The sequence below is a fragment of the Adiantum capillus-veneris genome, chromosome 26 (assembly GCF_014529385.1).
Source record: "Adiantum capillus-veneris isolate H3 chromosome 26, ASM1452938v2, whole genome shotgun sequence".
NCBI lineage: Eukaryota > Viridiplantae > Streptophyta > Polypodiopsida > Polypodiales > Pteridaceae > Adiantum > Adiantum capillus-veneris.
Genome location: NC_140956.1, coordinates 64,896,482 through 64,918,349, shown reverse-complemented (window position 1 = coordinate 64,918,349; position 21,868 = coordinate 64,896,482). Strand labels below are relative to the sequence as shown.

General features: G+C 39.5%; 1 protein-coding gene across 1 annotated transcript; it reads left to right on the top strand.

The window, feature by feature from the left end:
• The first annotated feature begins 15,268 nt into the window (after positions 1-15,268).
• LOC147423576 (uncharacterized) lies at positions 15,269-15,895 on the top strand. Its single transcript, XM_086501317.1, has one exon. The coding sequence runs from the start codon at positions 15,269-15,271 to the stop codon at positions 15,893-15,895; it is 627 nt and encodes a 208-aa protein (XP_086357443.1).
• Positions 15,896-21,868: the final 5,973 nt, after the last annotated feature.

The window sequence follows — 21,868 nt, the reverse complement described above, 5'->3', positions numbered from 1 at the left end:
TGAAGAGGACAAAGTTTTGCAGTTTGAAACAGTGGCAGTAGAATACATTTCTGATCTGGATGCCATTGTTCACGGAGTTTTGACAAGCTCTACGCAGAAGTTGAACAGGTTATCTGAGTTGAGGGCAAGTCTCCAACAAAAGAAAGAGAGTTTACTGAGGTTTGAGGGCTCAAATGCTGTCACAAAGAAAATTAAGGAGGATATTCTTTTGTTTGAGCAACGCCTTGATGAACTACATCGGCAAGTTCCTTGTGACTTTGATGAGATAAAAGATGTGGAAGCTGATATAAATGTGTCGAAACGCATGCTATGTCGACTCGAAGGCACTGCGGAGATGAAGAATCTTGCTCTAGAAATGGAAATTGAACAGGTATTTTTACATATGGTACCTCTTGTTCTTCATGTTATTTTTTTCTAACTGTGCTTGTATGTAGTGCCATATTCTTGATAGGAACTTTTGCCACTTGTCCTGGTTTATACTTTTTGTACAATGTCATGAACAAACTTGGGTACTATTTGAATTGTTTTGGTACTTTTGGTATATAGCTAGTTCTTCAAGTGTCCTTTGGTGCATCCTGAATATTCTTATGTACATCTTGTAGGAGCATTTGGTACTTCTTGTAGGAACATTTGGTACTTTTGGTACTTTACATTTGGTGCTTTCTGTTGGAACATAATATTTATATATGTGTAATGACATGTACATATTAGGTGCTTTTAAGTACCTTGGTTTGACCATGAGTATTTTCATTTGGTACTTCTTGAAAATTTCAATATTTTTGGGTACTTTGGGCTCCTTTTGGTACTTTCTGTAGGAACATCATATGTATATCTGTGTGCTATGAATTGTGATGTACATATTAGGTCTTTAAGTACCATATTTGGACCTTAGGTACTTTACTTTTGGTACTTCAATATTTTTGGGAACTTGGAGACCTCATTTTGTACTTTTTGGTACTTTATATTTTTATTGTTGTGCTTTGGGTACGTCACATCTAGTAGTTTTATTGTTTGGAACTTTTCATACTGATTATTTGGTACTATTTACTATTTGGTACTTAACATTTGGTACTATTTATGGTGTACTAGATTGTTGTGCTTTGGTAGGAGCATGATATACAAGTACTTTTAGGTATTGTCTGCTAGTTTTGCTACTTACCATATTGGTTACTGTTTTCTATTTGATACTACTTAGTGCTTATTAGATTATTTTCCTTTGGTACTAGTTGGTCCTTTAGGTACTCTGAACATTTGGTACATTTTACATTTGGTATTATCTGCTATTTAGTACTAGTAATTTTCATGACATTTTCATTTGCTACTGTTTACTTTTCTCTAGGACACTACTTTGGTAATATTCACTGTCATAACATTTCCATATGTGACATGCAGAGGGAATGTTGTGTCCTCGAAACTGAGTGTGAAGAGGCTCAGATCCAGAGTGATTTTGTAAGAATGATAATTGCAAAAATCAACGAAGGAAGAAGATTCATATTATTTCCAAGGCCCCATATCAAGGATGAAGACAACACAATCTATGCTTTAGGATCTTTTCTTGCTTGTGGGGAGTGCTTGGGCTCCATCCATGTGGTTGGTTCTTTCATGCTGGCTATAGGCACCAATACCACTCTCTCTATTTCGTTGCCACTCTAATGAAAAAGACATTTGTGCGAAAGTTGGATGCAACGAGCGCATCTTCGGAGTGGCCAAGACCTGGGCTCACAACAAGGGACATGTTCAAAAGAGTAAGCAACCGTCTTGCTTCTAATTTTGAACACAATTTTGGTTTTTCTTATCGTAAAATGTTTGTTTGTTGTTGAACTATGTAGAATACGAGGTCAAAGAGGAGTATAAGGACCACCATGTTGCAGACAAGCGCTCCAAGGTTGGACATATGTTTGATGAGGAAATGGCAGATGGTGGTAAGTTCTATGATGTGGATATGCACGAGGTAGCTACACGCACATTTCAAGGCATGTCTAATGAAGTGCAATCAGACAAGCTAGATGAAGACAAGGACACCACCACAGGGGCCCATGAGGGAGTAAATGACCGCAAGGAAGAGCCGGACCATGAGGTGCTACCAGACCATGAGGATGTAGACAAGGACCAATAGGATATAGACAAGGACGAGCAGGTTGGAGACAAGGACCAGCAGGATGCGGGCAAGGACCAAATGGGGGAAGTAGATGATGACAAGTCGCTACCGGAGAAGAAGGATGGAGACAAGGATCCCATTATAGAGGACTCAAAGGTGGACACGGGTGGGAATAAAGTGTTAAAGGAAGAGGACCCAAAGGTGGATGATACTGGTGTGAGCAAGGAGCTGCTTGAGGAACGCTTACCTCTTGATGATGCATTACACAAGGCGGAGTTTCTGAGAGACAAGGACTCCCCTATAGGGGTTGATGTTGATGAGCATACAACAAGTGATGATGGCTCTCTCAAGTGCGTGTGCCTAAGACCCATGCGTGCAAGATGTTATGCATGTGTTGTGCCACATTGTATTATCGACCTTAGTTCAACCATTTGTTTTGAGCCAAATATGCCTATTATTGTCTAGTGTTTAATGAGCAGTTATATGTTTTCTGTCTCTTTTGCCTATTCTTGCTTGTTAGGGTTCAAAGCTTGGTGGTTAGATGAGCCTACTGTTATAGAGCGTAATGCTCCAAAGGATCTTCCTACATCAAAGGGCAGACTGATTATTCTTGATGTCAATGGGGTGGTCTTGAAAAGTTGGTCTACGTTACCAAAATATGAATGGGAATTCAAGCAAGCATTACAAGAATTACGTGTCAATAATTTATGTTTTTGTAAACTGAGGCCAGGTGCCCAAGATTTCTTGGAAGTACTGGCAGCTCTGGCAATTGTTATGATTTGGAGTTGTTGCATGAAGCCTAAGCTGATGCGAATCTTGAATACTTGCTTCCCAAAAGTTATGAAGAACTCAAAATTCATAAAAGGTAGTGTAACTTGGAGTAAGTGAGTAATAATCTAATGTGCAGCCTTGTTTTGATTAAGTCTTATATGATTTCTTTTGTATGAGCAAACATATTTTCTCAAGAGGATTGTGAGATTTGGCGGGATAGTCTTAAATATGTTTCATACATTGACAAAAAATTCTGGCAGAAGCCTATTTTCCTGAAGAAGTCGCAAACAGTTTGGGAATAACACCCACAATTCAACATTGGCAACACGATCCTTCTTGAAGACACCCGCTACAAGTCTTTCAAGAATGATTACGACAATTGCTTATCAATCCGTTCTTTTGAGCCAGGAGTGGATCCCGAGGGTTCCTCGTATCTCACTGATATAGTAGAGCCTTGGTTAGTTGAGTGGATTAGAGATCCCTTCCCAGATGCCTATTGTAGAAAACACCCATTGTTTGATGTTGAAGATGATTTGTCCCCACTGGTTGCTGATTATTTTGTAGAGATGGAAGGCTATTCCTATCGATTTGACCCCCCAAATATATGATGTATCCCAATTGGCTACTAATGTTCAGTATCCAACTTATATTATTACTAATATTTATGGTAATTTTGTTATTTCCAACTACTTGCAATGTGTATTTTTTAACTTGTTTACTTCAATTTGGTCTTCTTGGGTACTATTTTGGTACTATACATGTTAGGCACTGCAACATTTGGTTCTGTAACTATTTGGTATTGTACAGTAGCAATATACAGTACCAATTTGGTACTTAATAGTACCAAATTTGGTACTTTGTAGTTTCAATTTTGGTATTGTGGACATTAGCCATCAAGAGAGGATGCACTAAAATATCATGCATTTGGGTTACAGTTGGTGCAGTACTAGTTTTGGTACTAGGTACTATTTATCTTTGGTATTGCAACATTTGGTTCGGTAACTATTTGGGATTATACAATACCAATTTTGGTACTATATAGTGTCATGTTTGAAACTATATATTAGTCAATGAAAAGAACATGGTTGGTTTTTTGGTAATTATTCTAAGTTATTGGGATAGGGTGATTAACCCAAGTTATTCTTCGGTACCTGCTATCAGAACACAAGAACAGATAGAGAGGAAACTCAAGAGAGAAACAAAAAGACATTAGGCTATCAAAAGAAGTACATGGTTGAATTTTTGGTAATTAACCCAAGTATTATCAGAGATCCTAAAAGTCATCTATTTGTACTTTCTACCTCTGTGTTTGGTATTGTTTGTTACATGATTAGTGCATCTTGATCACTCTCATCATCATACGGCATGTTATTGTATATGTTTTCATAAATTTCAGTAGATAACCCGAATCTATTTTTCCATCCAGGGATAGGCTCCATGGGAAACCGTATTGCTCTTACAAGGTGTGAGTAGATCATAACTAGAGGTGTATGATTTAGAAGGCTGTATGTATCAAAAATGCCTTCAACTGGCCATAGTACAAGCCTTCAACTACTTTCCCCTCTCTAACAATTTCCCCCCTCTAACAATTTTGTTGTGCCATGCATCCTTTTGTGCCTTCACTGTCTCGTTCCTCTTTTTGGTGCATTTAATCAAATAGAAATCATGTCCTTTCTCTGCTACCTTGGCTGCAAAGTTGTCACCAATTGACAACAATTCACACAAACACTCAGGGTTCCCTTCATACATGGGGAGGTTAGAGACATTATGCATTGGCAAATTGAAATCAGAACTATTATTTTCTTTGGCATCATCGTCTTCATCGTTGCAAGGATCGTCTGATTCCAATAATGGTTGGACTATCAAATATTTCCATTCTTCTACATGTTGTTTGTTCTTCTCTCTTGTTTTTTGAGTTCCCACACTTAGCTTTATTAGTTGGGCACCCTTGGCCTTTTAGATGACCTCAAACGGACCCCGAATAGGCCAAAAACATCTTCTCCATTGCCCATAGATAAATGAATCACAAAAACATGAGAGTGTACGATATCGTAGAGCGCATGGACTATCCTGTGAATATCCATCAATGCAATGAAATGATCATGAGCCTGTAATACATTGACAATCTCATTGGACATTGCGTCGCACATCATCCTTGAAACTAGCCAAAAAACTCTTTGTGTACTTGATTTATGCTGAAATGTTTCATTTAGATAGTTGACTACATCGGCTGCAGACTTCATAGGCTACCCATCTGGTTTCAACTCCTCATGAGTGAGGGTTCTCTTTATGATTACCTCTGCTCCATCGTGCTCACCTTTTCCATGTCCTGATGCTGAAAAGTTATGCATTATCTGCAGACCTGTCAACCAATAATGCCTAGCCACAAAGTAGAACTGTCTTCATGCTTTCAACTGAGACACTGCACCATCTGACAACACCCAATGACGTCGTAAAGAATGGCCTTTCTGTTTCAACCACTTGTCATGAAGAAGAAAACAATGTTGTACAGACAAAGTGTCATGTATTATATCATCAGATATGTAAAAATGGAGTGTTTTTTCAACACCACCTCCTGAGTTTCTCACATAAGTAATGTGAATAAGTATTGTAACCTGATTAGACCACTAGTGCATGGACTTGTATCTCATTTTCTATTTTAAATCGATAATTCTTGGCAAATTCGATGATCGAAACAACAACATCTGATGGAAACTTGAGTAAGCACTCTTTAAATTGTTGTCCCTGCCACCAAAAAATGTAGTTATGCTTGATGAAGCTCTTAAGATGAGATGAGAATGGGTCAATAAAAGTAGAGCATCTTATTTGTTGCACTACCAAGTCCTTTCTTTTCTTCTCAGACCCACCTGCATCAACTTGCCCAGTTGAAACATCTGTGAAGATCTTCACAGTGACCTCCCCACTATCCACTGAAATTTCATCAGGACACAATGTCAACCTGTTTATTCCAAATCTAGAGCAAATCCAAACGAACATTTTTTTGCATAGTATTCTGCATCATGAGCCTTTGGACATAAAAGTGATTCCCACATATCACTGATTCTATGAGACACTAATTGGTTTGCAGTACACTTACCTGAATCATCACTACAGCAAACGGAACATGTGCAGGCATGATCCTTTCCATGATGCCCAAACTTGTTTTGTCGCATCTGATTAAATGCCTCTTTAAAATATATCATTTGGACATGATATACACAGCAACGCGTATATCGCTTCTTCATTTTTTGGACAAAGTAAGGCTTTAAAGCCTCAAAACATCTAAGAGAAATTTCCACTTCTGGATTGGCCCTCTTGAATCTTTGGTACAACTCAACCTGTGACATTAAAACAAAACAAATTATGAGAGTAAAATATTAGCCATTTTGTACAATACCATTTGGTACAGAATAGTACCTGTATAGTACCAATTTTTGGTACTGTATAGTATTAATTTTTGTATATTTGGTAGAGTACATTAGCAATTGGATTTTGTGCAGTACCAGATTTGGTATAGTAAGACATTAGCTATTTAGTACTTTACCATTTGGTGCAGTAGAGTACCAATTTGGTATTGTTCAATACCAAGTTTGAAACTAGTTTGGAAATTTCTTAAAGAGTACCTTAAATGGTGGTACCAGGTGGATGCCATAAATTACCAATTTGGTGGTATATAGTACCAATTTTGGTACTGTAAGACTTTATCAATGAAATATATTTTTGTTTTGTACTAGGAAATGTACTATAGAGTACCTTGAGTAATGCTATAGGGTGGATGGGGATATTATGTAGTACATAACATGGAATTATATGGTACTCTTTAGTACATTTTAGGGTGCTCCATATAACATGCCACTATATGGTAGATAAATGTACTTTGGCCTACATCACAAGGTTCTATAGAGTACTCAAATCAGATTGAATGTACTATGGTGTACCTTATATGGTAGTATAGGGTAGATGAAGGACCTATGAACATTATTATAGGGTACTCCAATCACATGAAAAGTGCTATTGAGTACCTAATGTGGAAGCATACGGCATTTTAAGGTATAACAATGGAGTACCTTCATATTAATAAAGCTACTATTATACCTTAGGTTGCTACATGTACCAAATGATATACCTTCAGCAAGTTACTAGAGGTATTGTATGAGGTAAAACAAATGGAATACCTTCAAGTACTATAAGTAGAGTACATTACACCTGAGAAAATAGAGAGGCACAAAAGACATTAGCAACGGTTTAAATTTACCTGAGAGTCATCGAGAAGATGCATTGGATGTTTGATAACACTTTTTCTTCCAATCCTCTTCCGACATATATCCTTTTTGTTGGGTGAAACTAGAGTCTCTGAGCTCCAAACGACATAAACTAGATCTCTTACTTCACCTGTGACAATGTTACCTTGAGGCAATTATCTTTGACATGCACTCAATGGCAAAAATTCCTCATCATCTTTAATCTCAAGACGATAATTGGCTGCAGCAATGTTTCTCCGATGAACACTCAAAATACCTGCTATCCTTGTATGGTTCATTTGTGTCATGCCATCGATATTATTCATTACCATCATCAAAGAAGAGCTCATCTATTGAGCGGGGCACCTTGAGCTGGCTGAGGGTGTTACGGATGCTAGATAGAAGAGTGCTTTCAAAATTAGCTATTGATGTTTGCAGATCCTTAAAAGTAGGATGGAGCATGTGTTGATGGAATAACTCTGTCTGGATACTTCTTGTAAGCCCTAGTGTCTGTTTGCGCCAAAACTTTGCCTTAGCTGAACAAATCTACTTTCTTGATTTGGCTTCATCCATTAAAGATGGATCTTGCAACCTGCTGCTTTCTTTTTCTTTCCTTCTCTATTCTCATTTCTTAGCAGCCCAATACTCATGCATAGAAGCGGTGTCCATGCTGTGAACACTTGCATTCAGCTCCATAGTCCAATCCCTGTTTAGGCAGCCTTGCACAGTAGTCCAATCCCTATTTGGACAACCTTTCTCATTCACCATGCCAAGAGAAGTAGTTGTGAATTCCATGCCTTGAGGATTATCCATGTTTACGTAGCCATATTCTCATGCTAGGATAACCATTTGTATTCTCTGGTCAATCTGTGAATTCCATGCTGGCAAGAGTGTGGGTAGTGTAGCGAGTTAAAGAGCTACAACTACATAATCGGCTATGTTGTGGACGAGGAAGAAAGATAGGAAGAGAGAGAGAGACAGAGAGAGAGAGACTCGTCTATAATCATTACATAGATCTATGCTGATACAAACCAAATGTTTTTTTTACATAAAAGAATTCCCCAAAAAAAAAAAGATAAAAACGAATTTCCCAATAAAGTGGATAAAAAAGACTTCCCCAAAAAATGCTAATTTTCTACCCAAGAAAAAGTAGTGTCCTTGACAGTGCATATTGTACCACCAAACCATGCTTTCAGCCATCTACACAATACACTATATAGCTACACATTAAGTACTTCCCATAGTAATAAATAGTAATAAAGTGTCCTACTTATTTGTAATATTATGTAGCTATTTAACTCTATGTGCTATGTAGTGTTATCTAGTAAACTATGAGATACTATATACTTATATGGTGGAATATAGTTTTATGTGCTATATAGTGGTAGATGGTAGTATATAGTTCTTTACACTACAATGTTGTATGCACTATATAACTCTATACTTTGTAATTTTTCATGAATTACACGGGCATTGGTAATTTTACCTTTCATATTCGTCACTTGTGGGACTTTTATTCTTTCTTCAACCTTGCCACTCATATGGACTCTCCCATTCTGCCATCATAAACTAATGAATATTCTCTAATCTTTCCCGATGGGGGGCAATCTCTACAATCAAGCTTGAAGCATCTTAGTCCTCAAAAGCATAAGAGCAATTGCAATTGCAATTCCTGGTGCCATCAGAGAAGGTTCCTAGAGGCTTGTTGTGCACACAAGGATTTAAAAACAAAGGACTAAGGCTTCCACCTTGCCAAAATTCCCAATGGTTGGCGTTGGATACAATGAGAACTTCCGGTTGCTTCATACCTCGTAGCACGAATCTAAACATCAAAAATTCCAACCTTGTTTTTGGTTTCTTCATCATTGCCAACTTTGGAACTTGCATCTACCCAAGATATTTAGCAATTATTGCAGCCCAGCAGAAGGTGAAGCCTCCCGTAGACATTTTGAAACAAAATGTAAAGGAAGTCACTATGGCCCTTTAATGAAGGGACCCATTTAGTAAACAAGCTGGCTCTCCGCCTCTGCAAACCATGGCACTCCCTTCCAATGAGAGACAGAGAGAGAGAGAGAGACCATCTATTCTTTCCACCCACATGGCTCGACTCGAGAAAATCATGCCCTTTCTACACTCGCCCAAAAAGCCTCCATATCAACACTCCCATTTGATGCATACTCCCGTTCTCGCGAGAGGGAGTGCCAATAAAGGCACAAAAGAACTTGGTATGTCTTTCTTCCTCTTGTTTAACATGTGTGCCCTTTTTACAACAGGCTCAAAAAACTCAAAACTCTCTCTCTCTCTCTCTCTCTCTCTCTCTCTCTCTCTCTCTCTCTCTCTCTCTCTCTCTCTCTCTCTGGGGAATGCCAAAAAAGGCACAAAAAGCCTTGGGCACCTTTCTTCCTCCTCTTGTTTAAAAACACCAAAACGTATTTCAAACGGTATATGCCACATTATTTTCAAAGGAGTTCACTGTCTAAAATTGTGACTGTTTCCGGGGCTAACTTCGGCCTTTTCTTCATGTTGTGATGAATCCCAAGGGGCAGCTCATGTCTATATGCAAAAAGAGCTTCACATCCATCCCAATAGCTCCAATATTCCTTTGCGCCAACGTCCAAATTCCATTATTATGTAAAAACTTGCCCCATACAAGAGCTTGAAACACCAACAGTTTCATGAAAGCTTGTGTTTGCAACATTAGGTTCTACTAACAGAAAACTTGGAAATAAGGTAAGTGGAAGAGCTATCAGATAATAATATGTAATACAACTTTGTTGCAGAGTAGCATACAGACACAACAGCAATTGTCGAAACCCAGGTTTGCTAATCAGCGGTAACTGATAAGAAAATCCTCGTTTAGTTTTTTATGTTGTGAGAAGAATAGTATCAACATAAAAACAAATAGCAACTCAAAAAAGTTAGTGGCCTCGTTATTTCATAATGTTACTTGGCACAAATTCTGACTAAAGACAATACCAATATCATCCTCAGTTGCTCAATGTCAAGGTGAGAATCCTACCAAAACTTTGACTTTGAATGCCCACAAGTCCTAACCCTAGTTTCAACTCACAAGTTTAATATTTTTGGGTACTTTGGGGTCCTTTTGGTACTTTCTGTAGGAACATCATATGTATATCTATGTGCTACGAATTGTGATGTACATATTAGGTCTTTAAGTACCATGTTTTGACTTGAGGTACTTTACTTTTGGTACTTCAATATTTCTGGGAACTTTGGAGACCTCATTTTGTACTTTTTGGTACTTTATATTTTTACTTTTGTGCTTTGGGTACTTCACATCTGGTAGTTTTATTGTTTGGAAATTTTCATACTGATTATTTGGTACTATTTAATATTTGGTATTTAACATTTGGTACTATTTATTGTGTACTAGATTGTTGTGCTTTGGTAGGAGCATGATATACTTAACAAGTACTTTAAGGTATTGTCTGCTAGTTTTGCTACTTACCATATTGGTTACTGTTTACTATTTGGTACTACTTAGTGCTTATTAGATTATTGTCCTTTGGTACAAGTTGGTCCTTTAGGTACTCTGAACATTGGTACAGTTTACATTTGGTATTGTCTGCTATTTAGTACTAGTAACTGTCATGACATTTACATTTGCTGTTGTTTACTTTTCTCTAGGACACTACTTTGGTAATATTCACTGTCATGACATTTCCATATGTGACATGCAGAGGAAATGTGGTGTCCTCGAAACTGAGTGTGAAGAGGCTCAGATCCAGAGTGAATTTGTCAGAATGATAATTGCAAAATTCAACTAAGGAAGAACATTCATATTATTTCCAAGGCCCGAGATCAAGGATGAAGACAAGACAATCTATGCTTTAGGATCTTCTGTTGCTTGTGGGGAGTGCTTGGACTCCATCCATGTGGTTGGTTCTTTCATGCTGGCTGTAGGCACCTAGCTGTAGGCACCAATACCACCCTCTCTATTTCGTTGCCACTCTAATGAAAAAAGACATTTGTGCGAAAGGTGGATGCAAGGAGCGCATCTCCGAAGTGGCCAAGACCTGGGCTCACAACAAGGGACATGTTTAGAAAAGTAAGCAACCGTCTTCGTTCTTGTTTTGAACACAATTTTGGTTTTTCTTATCGTAAAATGTTTGTTTGTTGGTGAACTATGTAGAATAAGAGGTCAAAGAGGAGTATACGGACAACCATGTTGCAGACAAGCACTCCAAGGTTGGACATATGTTTGATAAGGAAATGGCAGATGGTGGTAAGTTCTATGATGTGGATATGCACGAGGTTGCTACACGCACATTTTAAGGCATGTCAAATGAAGTGCAATCAGACAAGTTAGATGAAGACAAGGACACCACCACAGGGGCCCATGAGGGAGTAAATGACCGCAAGGAAGAGCCGGGCCATGACGTGCTACCAGATCAAAGGTGGTGTGCTTGGTGGTTCTTTGGTCGATGTATAGCAGCCAAACAAGGCTTTTTTGGTGGGTTGGGGGGGGGGGGGGGGGGGGGGGGGGGGGGGGCACATGGTAGAGGACAAGGGAGAGGTATAGTATGTGATTGAAGGATTCCTTCAAATCTTTCAATTCATGGATTTTATTTTAGACGAGTGACTAGGATGATTAGGATTGCTATCTAGAAAAAATATAGAGTTTGTAGTTACCATGTCAAAGTAACTATTTAAAGCCTTGAGTAATGTAGCCAAAAAAAATCTTAGAACTAGAAAAATTGAAGCTTTCTACTAGTTTCAGCCGTTTGCTTGTCAGTTTGCCACATAATACACACTTTGTTCCTAGTTGGGCAATCAATGGTTGGGGCAAAGAGTACTTTGCCTAAGGAGGCTGCTAAATCTCCCATATAGGGCCATAAGAAGGCAAGCAGCTCCACAAAATCAATGAAGATGATACATTTAAACAACATCTCCTCTTTGCAAGGAAGCTGCCGGGTGTTTGTATACAGAGGATGTTTCCGAATGTAGTTACATATGTTTGTAACTTGCAAGGATGTTGCAACACTAGGGTTTTGGGCATAGACCAAGAGAAGGCCTTTCCCCAACCTATGCTTACATCTCGAAGGAGTGTGGCCTTAGGGGCTTTCGGAACAAGATTTCATACTTGGTGGTGCATATTGGAGATCCCAATGCCCACCCTGTGTGAATTGACCCCTACCAAGCTACCGTTTACATCGAGCGGAGCCACTTGGAAATGCCACCATCACTGATCAATGCGGCTCATGTGCATGCATGCGACACCCAACACAATGCCCATGAAATGGAAAGGGGGAACGAGCCATAACTCCTCTCTCTTCCCTTTCTCAATGAAGACCATCTCCCCATATAAGTACCCAACACCTCATCCCCAACACTCGTACGTGGGATTTTTTACACCATGTGCCACTTCCATGAGAGATCCCCCCCATGGGTTATTGGAATCCGTAAAATTTTCAAAAGAAAACCTTTTTTTTGTAGTACTTTGAACCACAATAACTTTCAGCTTTAGAGTCAGATGGACCTCTTGTGAAGCCGTAGTGAAACTCTACTTTGTCGACTTTCCATTTTTAGAACCCCATTGCAATTGCAAGTTGAAAACCAAAAGGCATTTAACAGAAGTTCCCAAAATGGGATAAATTCACTTGCTTGCAACCTCATTGCTAGATTGCTAACTGCCAACTTCCCGTCACAATATCTTGGTGCTTGTAGCCTTGATTGATGAGTTGTCACTTTTGACTAGCTTCAAATACCTTATACACCCTCTGTAAACACTGAAGACTTGAGAAAACATACAATGGCACATATACCAAGGTAGTCAAAATGGTGTAGAAGCGGTCCTTGACAAAACTTCAATTGCTCCTATGTTTACCGTCCCGGTTCGGATTGTAGATGTGAAAAGATCGACATGATCCATAAATCAAACACTTTAGTCCTATTGATTCACATATGCCCTGATCATCATCCGTGCAATCCTGTGAGGATCTACAAAGCAGTTTCCCCTTTAATGCAAGATCATACACCTTGTAGATTGATGAGCTGTCTAGGAACCAACCTAGAGAACATCTTGAAGACCACCTTTTACTACATAATCAATGCATTATGAACATCTTGATTAGCCCCAAATAGAGCTTCCTGGCCTAAAAACCAATAAAGACATGCATCCCTGGATAGCCCTAGTTGTACTGATCTTCGTACTTGCTTTTTCACCTTGGCACATGCACTGGTAGATGCACATGGCCTTGCGTGCTCCTTATTTTAGCTACACCAATGATGCTATATAATCATGTGAGTCCATGTGAAGGGTGGACCACCACAAGCCTAGTGCAAGAATGGTGCACCTTCTAGGCTTCTAGTGATCCTGATAAATAAATAGCATGCTCTTTCTCCCTCTAGGCACTTTTTAGAACTTATAGATACGAAGTTTCAAGGGCACATATCTCGAAGTTTGCAACCAAACAATTGCAGCATAATTATTCTCTAAGAATGTGGTATTTCCTCGACTCTATGATTGTGCTTTTGGATTTCAATTGATTCACATTAACCATGTTATCCTCGAGATAATGGTAGATACGCTCTAAATACGTATCCCATATAATTTTGGCAATCCCATAGGGTGATATGATACAATGTTGAGTGTTTGCAAAATTTGTTGTATTTTCAATGGGTGCAAGCATGGACAAAGTCTATCACATCTTGTCTCATGTGGGCCACCATAGACCTTGGAATTAAAGCACCCTAGTCATGGGTTTGGGGCTAGGTGTTGCCCACATGGAAACCTATGGGAATGGTGCACAAGGAGAGAATACTTGTTGGGGCATGACACTCTTTTAAGGATCAATTCATCATCCTTCTAATACAAATGGCCTGCTATTAGCTGGTAAGCATAGCGCTCTCTTAAGAATCATGGTGCATGTTTATTGAAACTGGGAGGTATAGTAGTAGTGGTGAGGAGCATCACAATGTTCTTGGTCCATTCTGGAACCCATTCAATGGAAAAGAGTAAAGAACGGGGAAGGTCATCATTCACCCGGATGGGATCCTGCCCTGAGGTTAATTTAGAAAAGTGGTCTACGTGTTGGTGCTTTCCTCTTCTTGACCGCCACCTCAAGATTGAATTCTAGAAAAATTATAAACCAACACACTATCCTACCCATGTTGCATTGTTTGTGCTTGATGGTTGATGAGCAAGAAAAAATAATTTGCAAGCAAATGGCGTTAAAACTTCTCTACCTACATTGATAGCCCCTCGCGTTCCATGGTCGTGTGATTTTTCTCAGCGAGGTTCAATTTTTGGCTAGCATATGCAATAGAAAGAAACTAGATTTCCGTCAACAAGCTGGGCCAAGATGTAGCCAGTGGCATAGTCACTGACATCAATATGTGTATGAAAGATGTTACCCCACTCCATTGAGGTGCTTTCAGAATAGGAGTGTCACCAATGCAGATTTGAGCTTCTCAAAAGCCACGTTGCAACTAGTAATTGATATAAGGGCCGATCTATCTTAGGACACATGTAGAAAAGTCCTCGGGAGTACTTATGATGGCGAATGAAAACTTGTACAACTCATGGGCTTGCCAACTTGAGAAGATTTATGATAACCAACATTTTATCTCAATAAGTGATGATACCATAGTTGGACACTAAATGGCCAAGAATGCTGCCATGCCTAACCATCAGCGTTCGGAAAAAATGTGTCTCAGCTTAATATGGTGCCGTTTTCAATTTCAAAAATGCCGGTTGAGGGCAGGGGGGAAAGGAGAAATACCGCCCCAAAATAGAGAAAAATAGTGTAAAAACCCGAAAAAACAACCTAACTTTCTAAAATTTCCTCTTGACAAAATGAAAGAAAGGAATTTTGTATGTTTGGAAAAATGATTTTTCCCGAACACTGCTAACCATAGAGTTTTAGTGTGGCATTGTCTAATTTGGCTCTAACTTTAACGACACGCTTTACTTTTAAAAAAAGCATAAGAATGGCTAGCGGAGGAGTTTGCGCGTTAATGTTTCTAGAAGGCATTTTCCAGTATCATAAAAAGCAAAGTTTACACGGAAAGAAATTAGCAATAGCCGTGCGGCCATTTCCATTTTGTGGCATAAAACTCGAGCAGTTGCAGGTCGGTGCTTCCTACTCAGATTGTCATTGTCAAGGTTGTTGTGCTCCTCCAATATCCCTCCACCATGGCCAACCTTAGGCAGACGCTTGCAGGTATACGCAAAAGGTCTGCAGATCAAGAGGATCTCTTGCAACGTCATGATCAGCAACCGAGTATATCATCATCACCAGCAGCGCCTTATTATAATGAGAAGCAACGGCTGACTAGGAGACAGCCCAAGCTCAGGAGCCGCATCCTCAAAGACAATGCCTTCCTCGCGAAAGATGAAGGCTCTGCGCCTGTGCAACAAGACGTCGATGATGCGTCAGCTAGGGATCTGCATATTAATGAAGGCGCCCCGAGCTCTATATTAAGTAAGGATTATGGTATCCTGACGGACATGGAGGTGGCGTCCATCTTCTTGAGCTTTATAAGCGAGGTCAATAATATTGCGAATTCCAAGCTGCAAAAGCTGTACAAGCAACGATGTCGTGCTGGCTCTGATGATCATCAACAGCATCACGCCATGGCCAACGTCAACAAGCTGCCCAGTACAGCAATTGGATCCAAGCAGATCAAGCGACACATGAAGATCGGCTCATCAGCAACGTCTGAGCAAGGCCAGCATAAAGATGTTCGCCGGATCATTGAACGGGTCGCATTGACGCCGGAAGGTCCAATTAGAATCAGGCTCGTTAATTGCTGCAGCTAACGTACTGGAATGAAATAAAATAGCTATAAATTGTATTGCATAATGGAGCTAGGGTTTTGGTTCTTAAGGAGGCCTTCACGTGCTGCTGACAAATTAATCATGTATAAATTAAGCATTACTTTGACTTGGATCAAATTAATGGCATTACTTGCCTTGGATCAAATTAATGGCATTACTTTGACTTGGATCAAATTAATGGCATTACTTGCCTTGGATCAAATTAATGGCATTACTTTGACTTGGATCAAATTAATGGCATTACTTGCCTTGGATCAAATTAATGGCATTACTTGCCTTCTCGACGTAGTTTCTATCCCTGATTGAAATTCCAATATTTAATTTCTCCAATTGCAGTTTTTTCACTTAATGGACACCCAGCTTTAGATGAGATTATGGTAATAGAATTTGGCTCGCGTTTCCTCAGGCTTCTCTTAATTAAGATGATCCTGTTTATATAATTTTCTTTAATTAACATCCATTAATTAAGTGGTCCCACCGAAACGTTCTCTTGAATATTGATTTTACGTGGAAAATTTCCATATCGTTGTCCCACGTAGCATACGTCTTTTTCATCAAGGGAAAACGTACTGTAGATTATCATGCCTCCATGAAACATGCATCCCACATGGGTCCTTCGCTTTCCATGAGGCAAAGCAGGTTTTGAGGTTTCAGAGCGACGAAACACGTTTTTAATGCTCAGATTAATGTAATGGCTAGATATCGACCATGCAAAAAACTCTACTTCGCATACAACAATTGTGTTTGGACATGCCAAGATTGAAGCTCTCGGACCTAGAACATAAGAGTTTGGCAAGGTGATCGTTGGCGTGCTTCATCCACAAATTAAGAGTGCACAATGCCAAATAACAATCAAATTGCAGTATACTTCATACAAAAAGTTTGTGTACAAGATATATTAAGACGAAGGGTAGACTAGGTAAGCAAACCACACAATGGAAGTGTGGATTTGGAAGGGCCAAGGAGGGGTCCCAACAACGAAAAAAAGAGGCAACCCCCGTCCCCTCCCAAAAAGAAAAAAAAAAGAGGCCTATTGGGCTACTACCATAGGAGCATGATCAAATGATAAAGATGGTCACCCCAAGGGGCCATGTGTTGAAGTTTCACTTTTTCTCCCCCATATTCTTTCCAGCACGCTAGAGCTCAGTGCTTCTTGATGCTTCAATATGGCACGGATCTCTAAACCTACCTTCTCTATTAGCATAATCAACACATTGTTGGAAAGCTTCTCTATCCTTGTCACCTGAGAGCAATTGTTTGCATACCGTTTTCAAAGTCTCCCATGACCTCTCTGTTAGAGCCTTGACTATGTAGTTGAAATTTTGGAACCAAAATAAATGCCGCTCCATGCAAACGTGTACGCATTTGGGCCCAACATCTTTTTGCAGCCCCTGTTACTTGTGCCTTTTCTCTAGTAAATTGGTTAAACTATTTTGTTTGTCTACTAGCTTACGACATCAACCAACATCTTTTTGTAGCCCCTACTGTTTGAACGCATTTACCTGGAAAGTAATTAGCGGTAGCAGGTAGGGTTTAGGGTTATAAAAGGAGGCCGTGCGGCCATTTTCATTTTGTGGCATAAAACTTGAGCAGTTTGTTGCAATATTGCCCATCGGTGCTTCCTACTCACATTGTCATCGTCAAGGTTGTTGTGCGCCTCCAATATCCCTTCACCATGTCCAACCTTAGGCAGACACTTGCAGGTATACGCAAAAGGTCAGCAGATCAAGAGGATCTCTTGCAACGTCATGAGCAACCGAGTATATCATCATCACCAACAGCTTATTATAATGAGAAGCAATGATTGACTAGGGGACAGCCCAAGATCAGGAGCCGCATCCTCAAAGACAATGCCTTCCTCGTGAAAGATGAAGGCTCTGTGCCTGTGCAGCAAGTTGATGCTGCGTCAGCTAGGGATTTCATATTAATGAAGGTGCCCCGGGCTCTATATAATTTTTTTGGTGTCAATAGGCCTTAGGAGCTCCACATAAGGCTTTCAATACCACATACCTTCTCTATATTATGCCAAAAAATCAACCATTGGATAAGATGCATAAAAGTTTGGGTAGCACCTTGATAACTTGGATACTTTTAGATCTCTTTCTAGGGCTGTATGTAGGAATTATATAGTTTACATTTTTATACAATCTCAATATACCTCAGAGTTGTGGAAGCAAGATAGTGTTGGCAGTGTCCTGTCCAACACCCAAATCGGCGATAATGCATCTGAGCCATACAGAGTCAACCGTAGTTGTCAAGACTGCCCTATACTCAGCCTCACAACTAGAAGTGGCCACAGTAAATTTCTTCTTTCTCAACCATGATGTACGTGAACTGCCAAGCATGAAATAAAAACCACTTGTGAACACCTGCGTGTCAAAACAACCAGCCCAATTTGAGTTCGAAAAATCATGTAAGTCTGGCGTAAATGATCCCCCCTTGGGATAAAACTAGCCAAGATATAAAGTGCCACTCAAGTAGTGGAAAATCCTTCTGAAGTACTACCAATGCTTAGACCCTGGGATATGCATCAATCTGCTGACGTGTGAGACTGCAAACTGAATATCCAACCTCATGTTGCATACATAAATGAGGCAGCCAACAACAATTTGGTAAAGAGTGACATCAACAAGATCACCAACATCATGTAGACTTAACTTCAAACCAGCTTCCATGGGAGTGGAAATAGGTTTGCAATCCTCAAGTCCAAACTTAGATAGCAATGTCTCTATGTAGCTTCTTTGAGACAAGGCAATACCACCATCACACTGCTTAAACTGTATGCCCAAGTAATGATGCAACAACCCCAAATCTTTCATCTTGAAAGTAGCATTCAAATCAGCCTTGAAATCAACAATATGTGCCTCATTGGGATCAATGATCAGCAAATCATCCACATAAAGAACAAGCATGAGAAGTACATTGCCCTCATGCTTGACATACAATGTGCTTTCTATTGGATTGTTACAAAAGCCTTGTTTGACCAAATGAGTGTCAGCCTTCTCATACCAAGCACGAGGAGATTGCTTCAATCCATACAAAGCTTTGCTACATTTTCACACCTTATTCTCTTGTCCTTTCTTGACAAAACCGCGAGGCTGCGTTACATAAATTTCCTCAAATATGTCACCATTCAACAAAGCAGTAACAATGTCGGATTGATGTACATCCCAACCAAAATGAGTTGCCAAATGCACATACAAAATGCACAGTGGTCATACAACAATTGGGAACAAAAGTCTCTTCATAATCTATACCTTTTTGCTGTGCATAACTCTTTGCAACAAGTTGAGACTTATAGCGATCAATCTCACCATCCGGCTTGTGTTTTAACTTGTAAACCCACTTTGTTCCAATTGCCTTTTTTCCAGAAGGCAAATCACATAAAGTCCATGTGTCATTTTCTATAAGTGCATCATATTCTGATTGCATGGCAGCCATCCAATTTTTTTTATTATGTGCTTCATCAAAAGACAGAGGTTCCTCAACATAATGTAAGCTAGACACAGCCAAAGCATAACAATCTGATGCATAAGATGCATGGCAAGAGCCTGAACAAGTGCGACTAGACAAAGGTGCATCCAATTTACTATCATGCAATGTATGCACCAGCCATTTTGGCAATACCTCTATCCTGCTCATGGTCAGCCCTTTCCTCATCAAGTACATCATGTACATCTGCATCGGTAATAGGATGATGTATAACACTTTTTGAAACCCCCATAGGCTATACATTTGCCTCATTGGAGTTTATATTTGAACTTCCACCACTAAAAAGAGGCAACAAAGTGTCATAAATGTCTTGTGAGCTTACATTGTTGTCTCTGGTACATGACAGTAAGGGTTGAACATAATGCTTTGTTTGTGGATGATACAACTTGTAACCTTTGCTTTCAGCACTATAACCACAAAAATACATTCGATAGCCTTATCATCCAATTTTCTACGCTATATTTGTGGCACCAAATCATACGCCAAACAGCCAAAAACATGCATGTGCTCAATAGATGGCTTTCTATCATGCCATGCTTCATATGGAGTCATAGACTACAATGCTTTTGTAGGACACTTGCTGAGTACATAAGTGGCACACATGACAGTCTCGAGCCAACATGAATGTGGTAAAGCTTGACTTTTGACCATACATTGTGCCATCTTCATAAGAGACTTCTTTTTCCTCTCAGCAACACCATTTAATGGAGGTCAAAATGAACCTGAATCAAAAATCTGGGTAGACTAAGCTTTAAGAGCTATCCCAAAAAAAATTCAACCTACCAACGCTCACCAAAGCGAATGCTTAGAACTGACTACATAGAAACCTTTCCCTGATGGCCATTTTTGAGTCAAATTCGTTAATGATTCTTCTTGCATCAGCAGCTAGGGTTCCCAATTCTTCTTCAATAATTGTAGATACATCCCTTGAGACAATCTGTTTTATGAACTCTGAGGCATCTATGAATCTCTAATGTTTCTGATTAGCTACATGCTTTTCCACATTTTTATGCAATGTTGCATTTAATCAGTCAAGAAAAGTCATGCATAAACAAGGTCAGTCTCAACATATCTTTTAATTTGCTGCATAAGTCTACTCATAAATAGCTTGAACATAGATGCCTCAACAAAGAGTTATTTACCATAAGTGAATGTTGGAGACCAACATTATTAAACTCAAATTAAGCACATCATCATTAGTAGGCAGCCAGTGAGTAGAACAAAAATAAATTCTTTCAAGCCAGGACCAAGAAGACAGATGAGATTGTGAATGGAAGGTAAATCCTTGGTTTTGGTATGTAGTTTCTAGCCAAGCATCCTGTAAATTACCTGCACTCACCATTCTCTCCCTAGAATTACTCTCTAGCTTGTTAATAAGAGAGCCAGTAGAGGTGATATCCTGCCCTGCACATACATGTTAAAGTCCCAAGCCATAATTCAATGAGATAGCTACAAGCCTACTATCCATTGCCAAAGATCACCCCTAAGTCTAGGGTTATTGTCTGCATAGACATTAATCAACATCATTTTGCCCCATTGAGTGGATATCTGAAAAACTGAGCATTGACCATTTGGATGATCCAGAATCCAGATGGGATGAAGAGATGTCTTAATGCAAGTAAGCTCCGGGGAATCCCCCTTTCTTTCCTCCATAGAAGCACTCCATACCTCTATAGTGCATAAGTTGCCTTGCCTTGTCTTTCCTTTTATGCTCTTGAACTAAATACACATCAATCTGACTAGAAAACATCCACTTATTAAAATTGTGCAACCTTGAGGGTCATTCTACCCTTTTACATTAAAGGTTGCAAACTTCATACTGTTATGAACCATGTGTGTTTCCTCCTCTATCTGTTTCTTGCATATGCACTTCTAGATGAATGCCTCATGGGTCGGTTTCATTGTTGGATATTTTTGTTTCTTGGCTAACTCATGGGTTTCCATGATGTTTTCTATGGCTACTGAGGTTTCACGAGATGGCATGTCCTCCATGAGGGCTTCATAATAATTATGTGAGATATACCCCAAGGAGAAGCCCCTTGATTTAAATAATTCCCAGGTAGCAGCTATGAAACCATCCCCATCTACCACTCTCTTGACTTTCTCTGCTGGTTTTGGATTTTTTGAAGATGATGGAATGTTACTCCCCACACTAGGTTTAAACAAAGTCTTGGGTTGGGTGGTTGCCTACCACTAGGTGTCCTTGCATAAAGTGGGGATGATCCACCTCCTTGTTATTGGTTGTAGACACTTTTCCTCTATCAACTTTGGAGACATTTTTCCCAAAGATCTGCTCTTGCGGGACCATATTTTTGCTCCCTAGATAAGATGGGATGAGGTGAGAGGCAGTAGATATTGTAGGGTAGTTTTTTGAAAAATGTCGTGAGTTTCCACAATGATATCACAACCCAGCAAGATTCCCCGATTTCAAGTAAAACACAAGCACTACAAGACGTCTTTAAT

Excerpts from the sequence above, each read along its gene's own strand:
- LOC147423576 (XM_086501317.1), top strand. The coding sequence starts at position 15,269 with ATGGCCAACCTTAGGCAGACGCTTGCAGGTATACGCAAAAGGTCTGCA.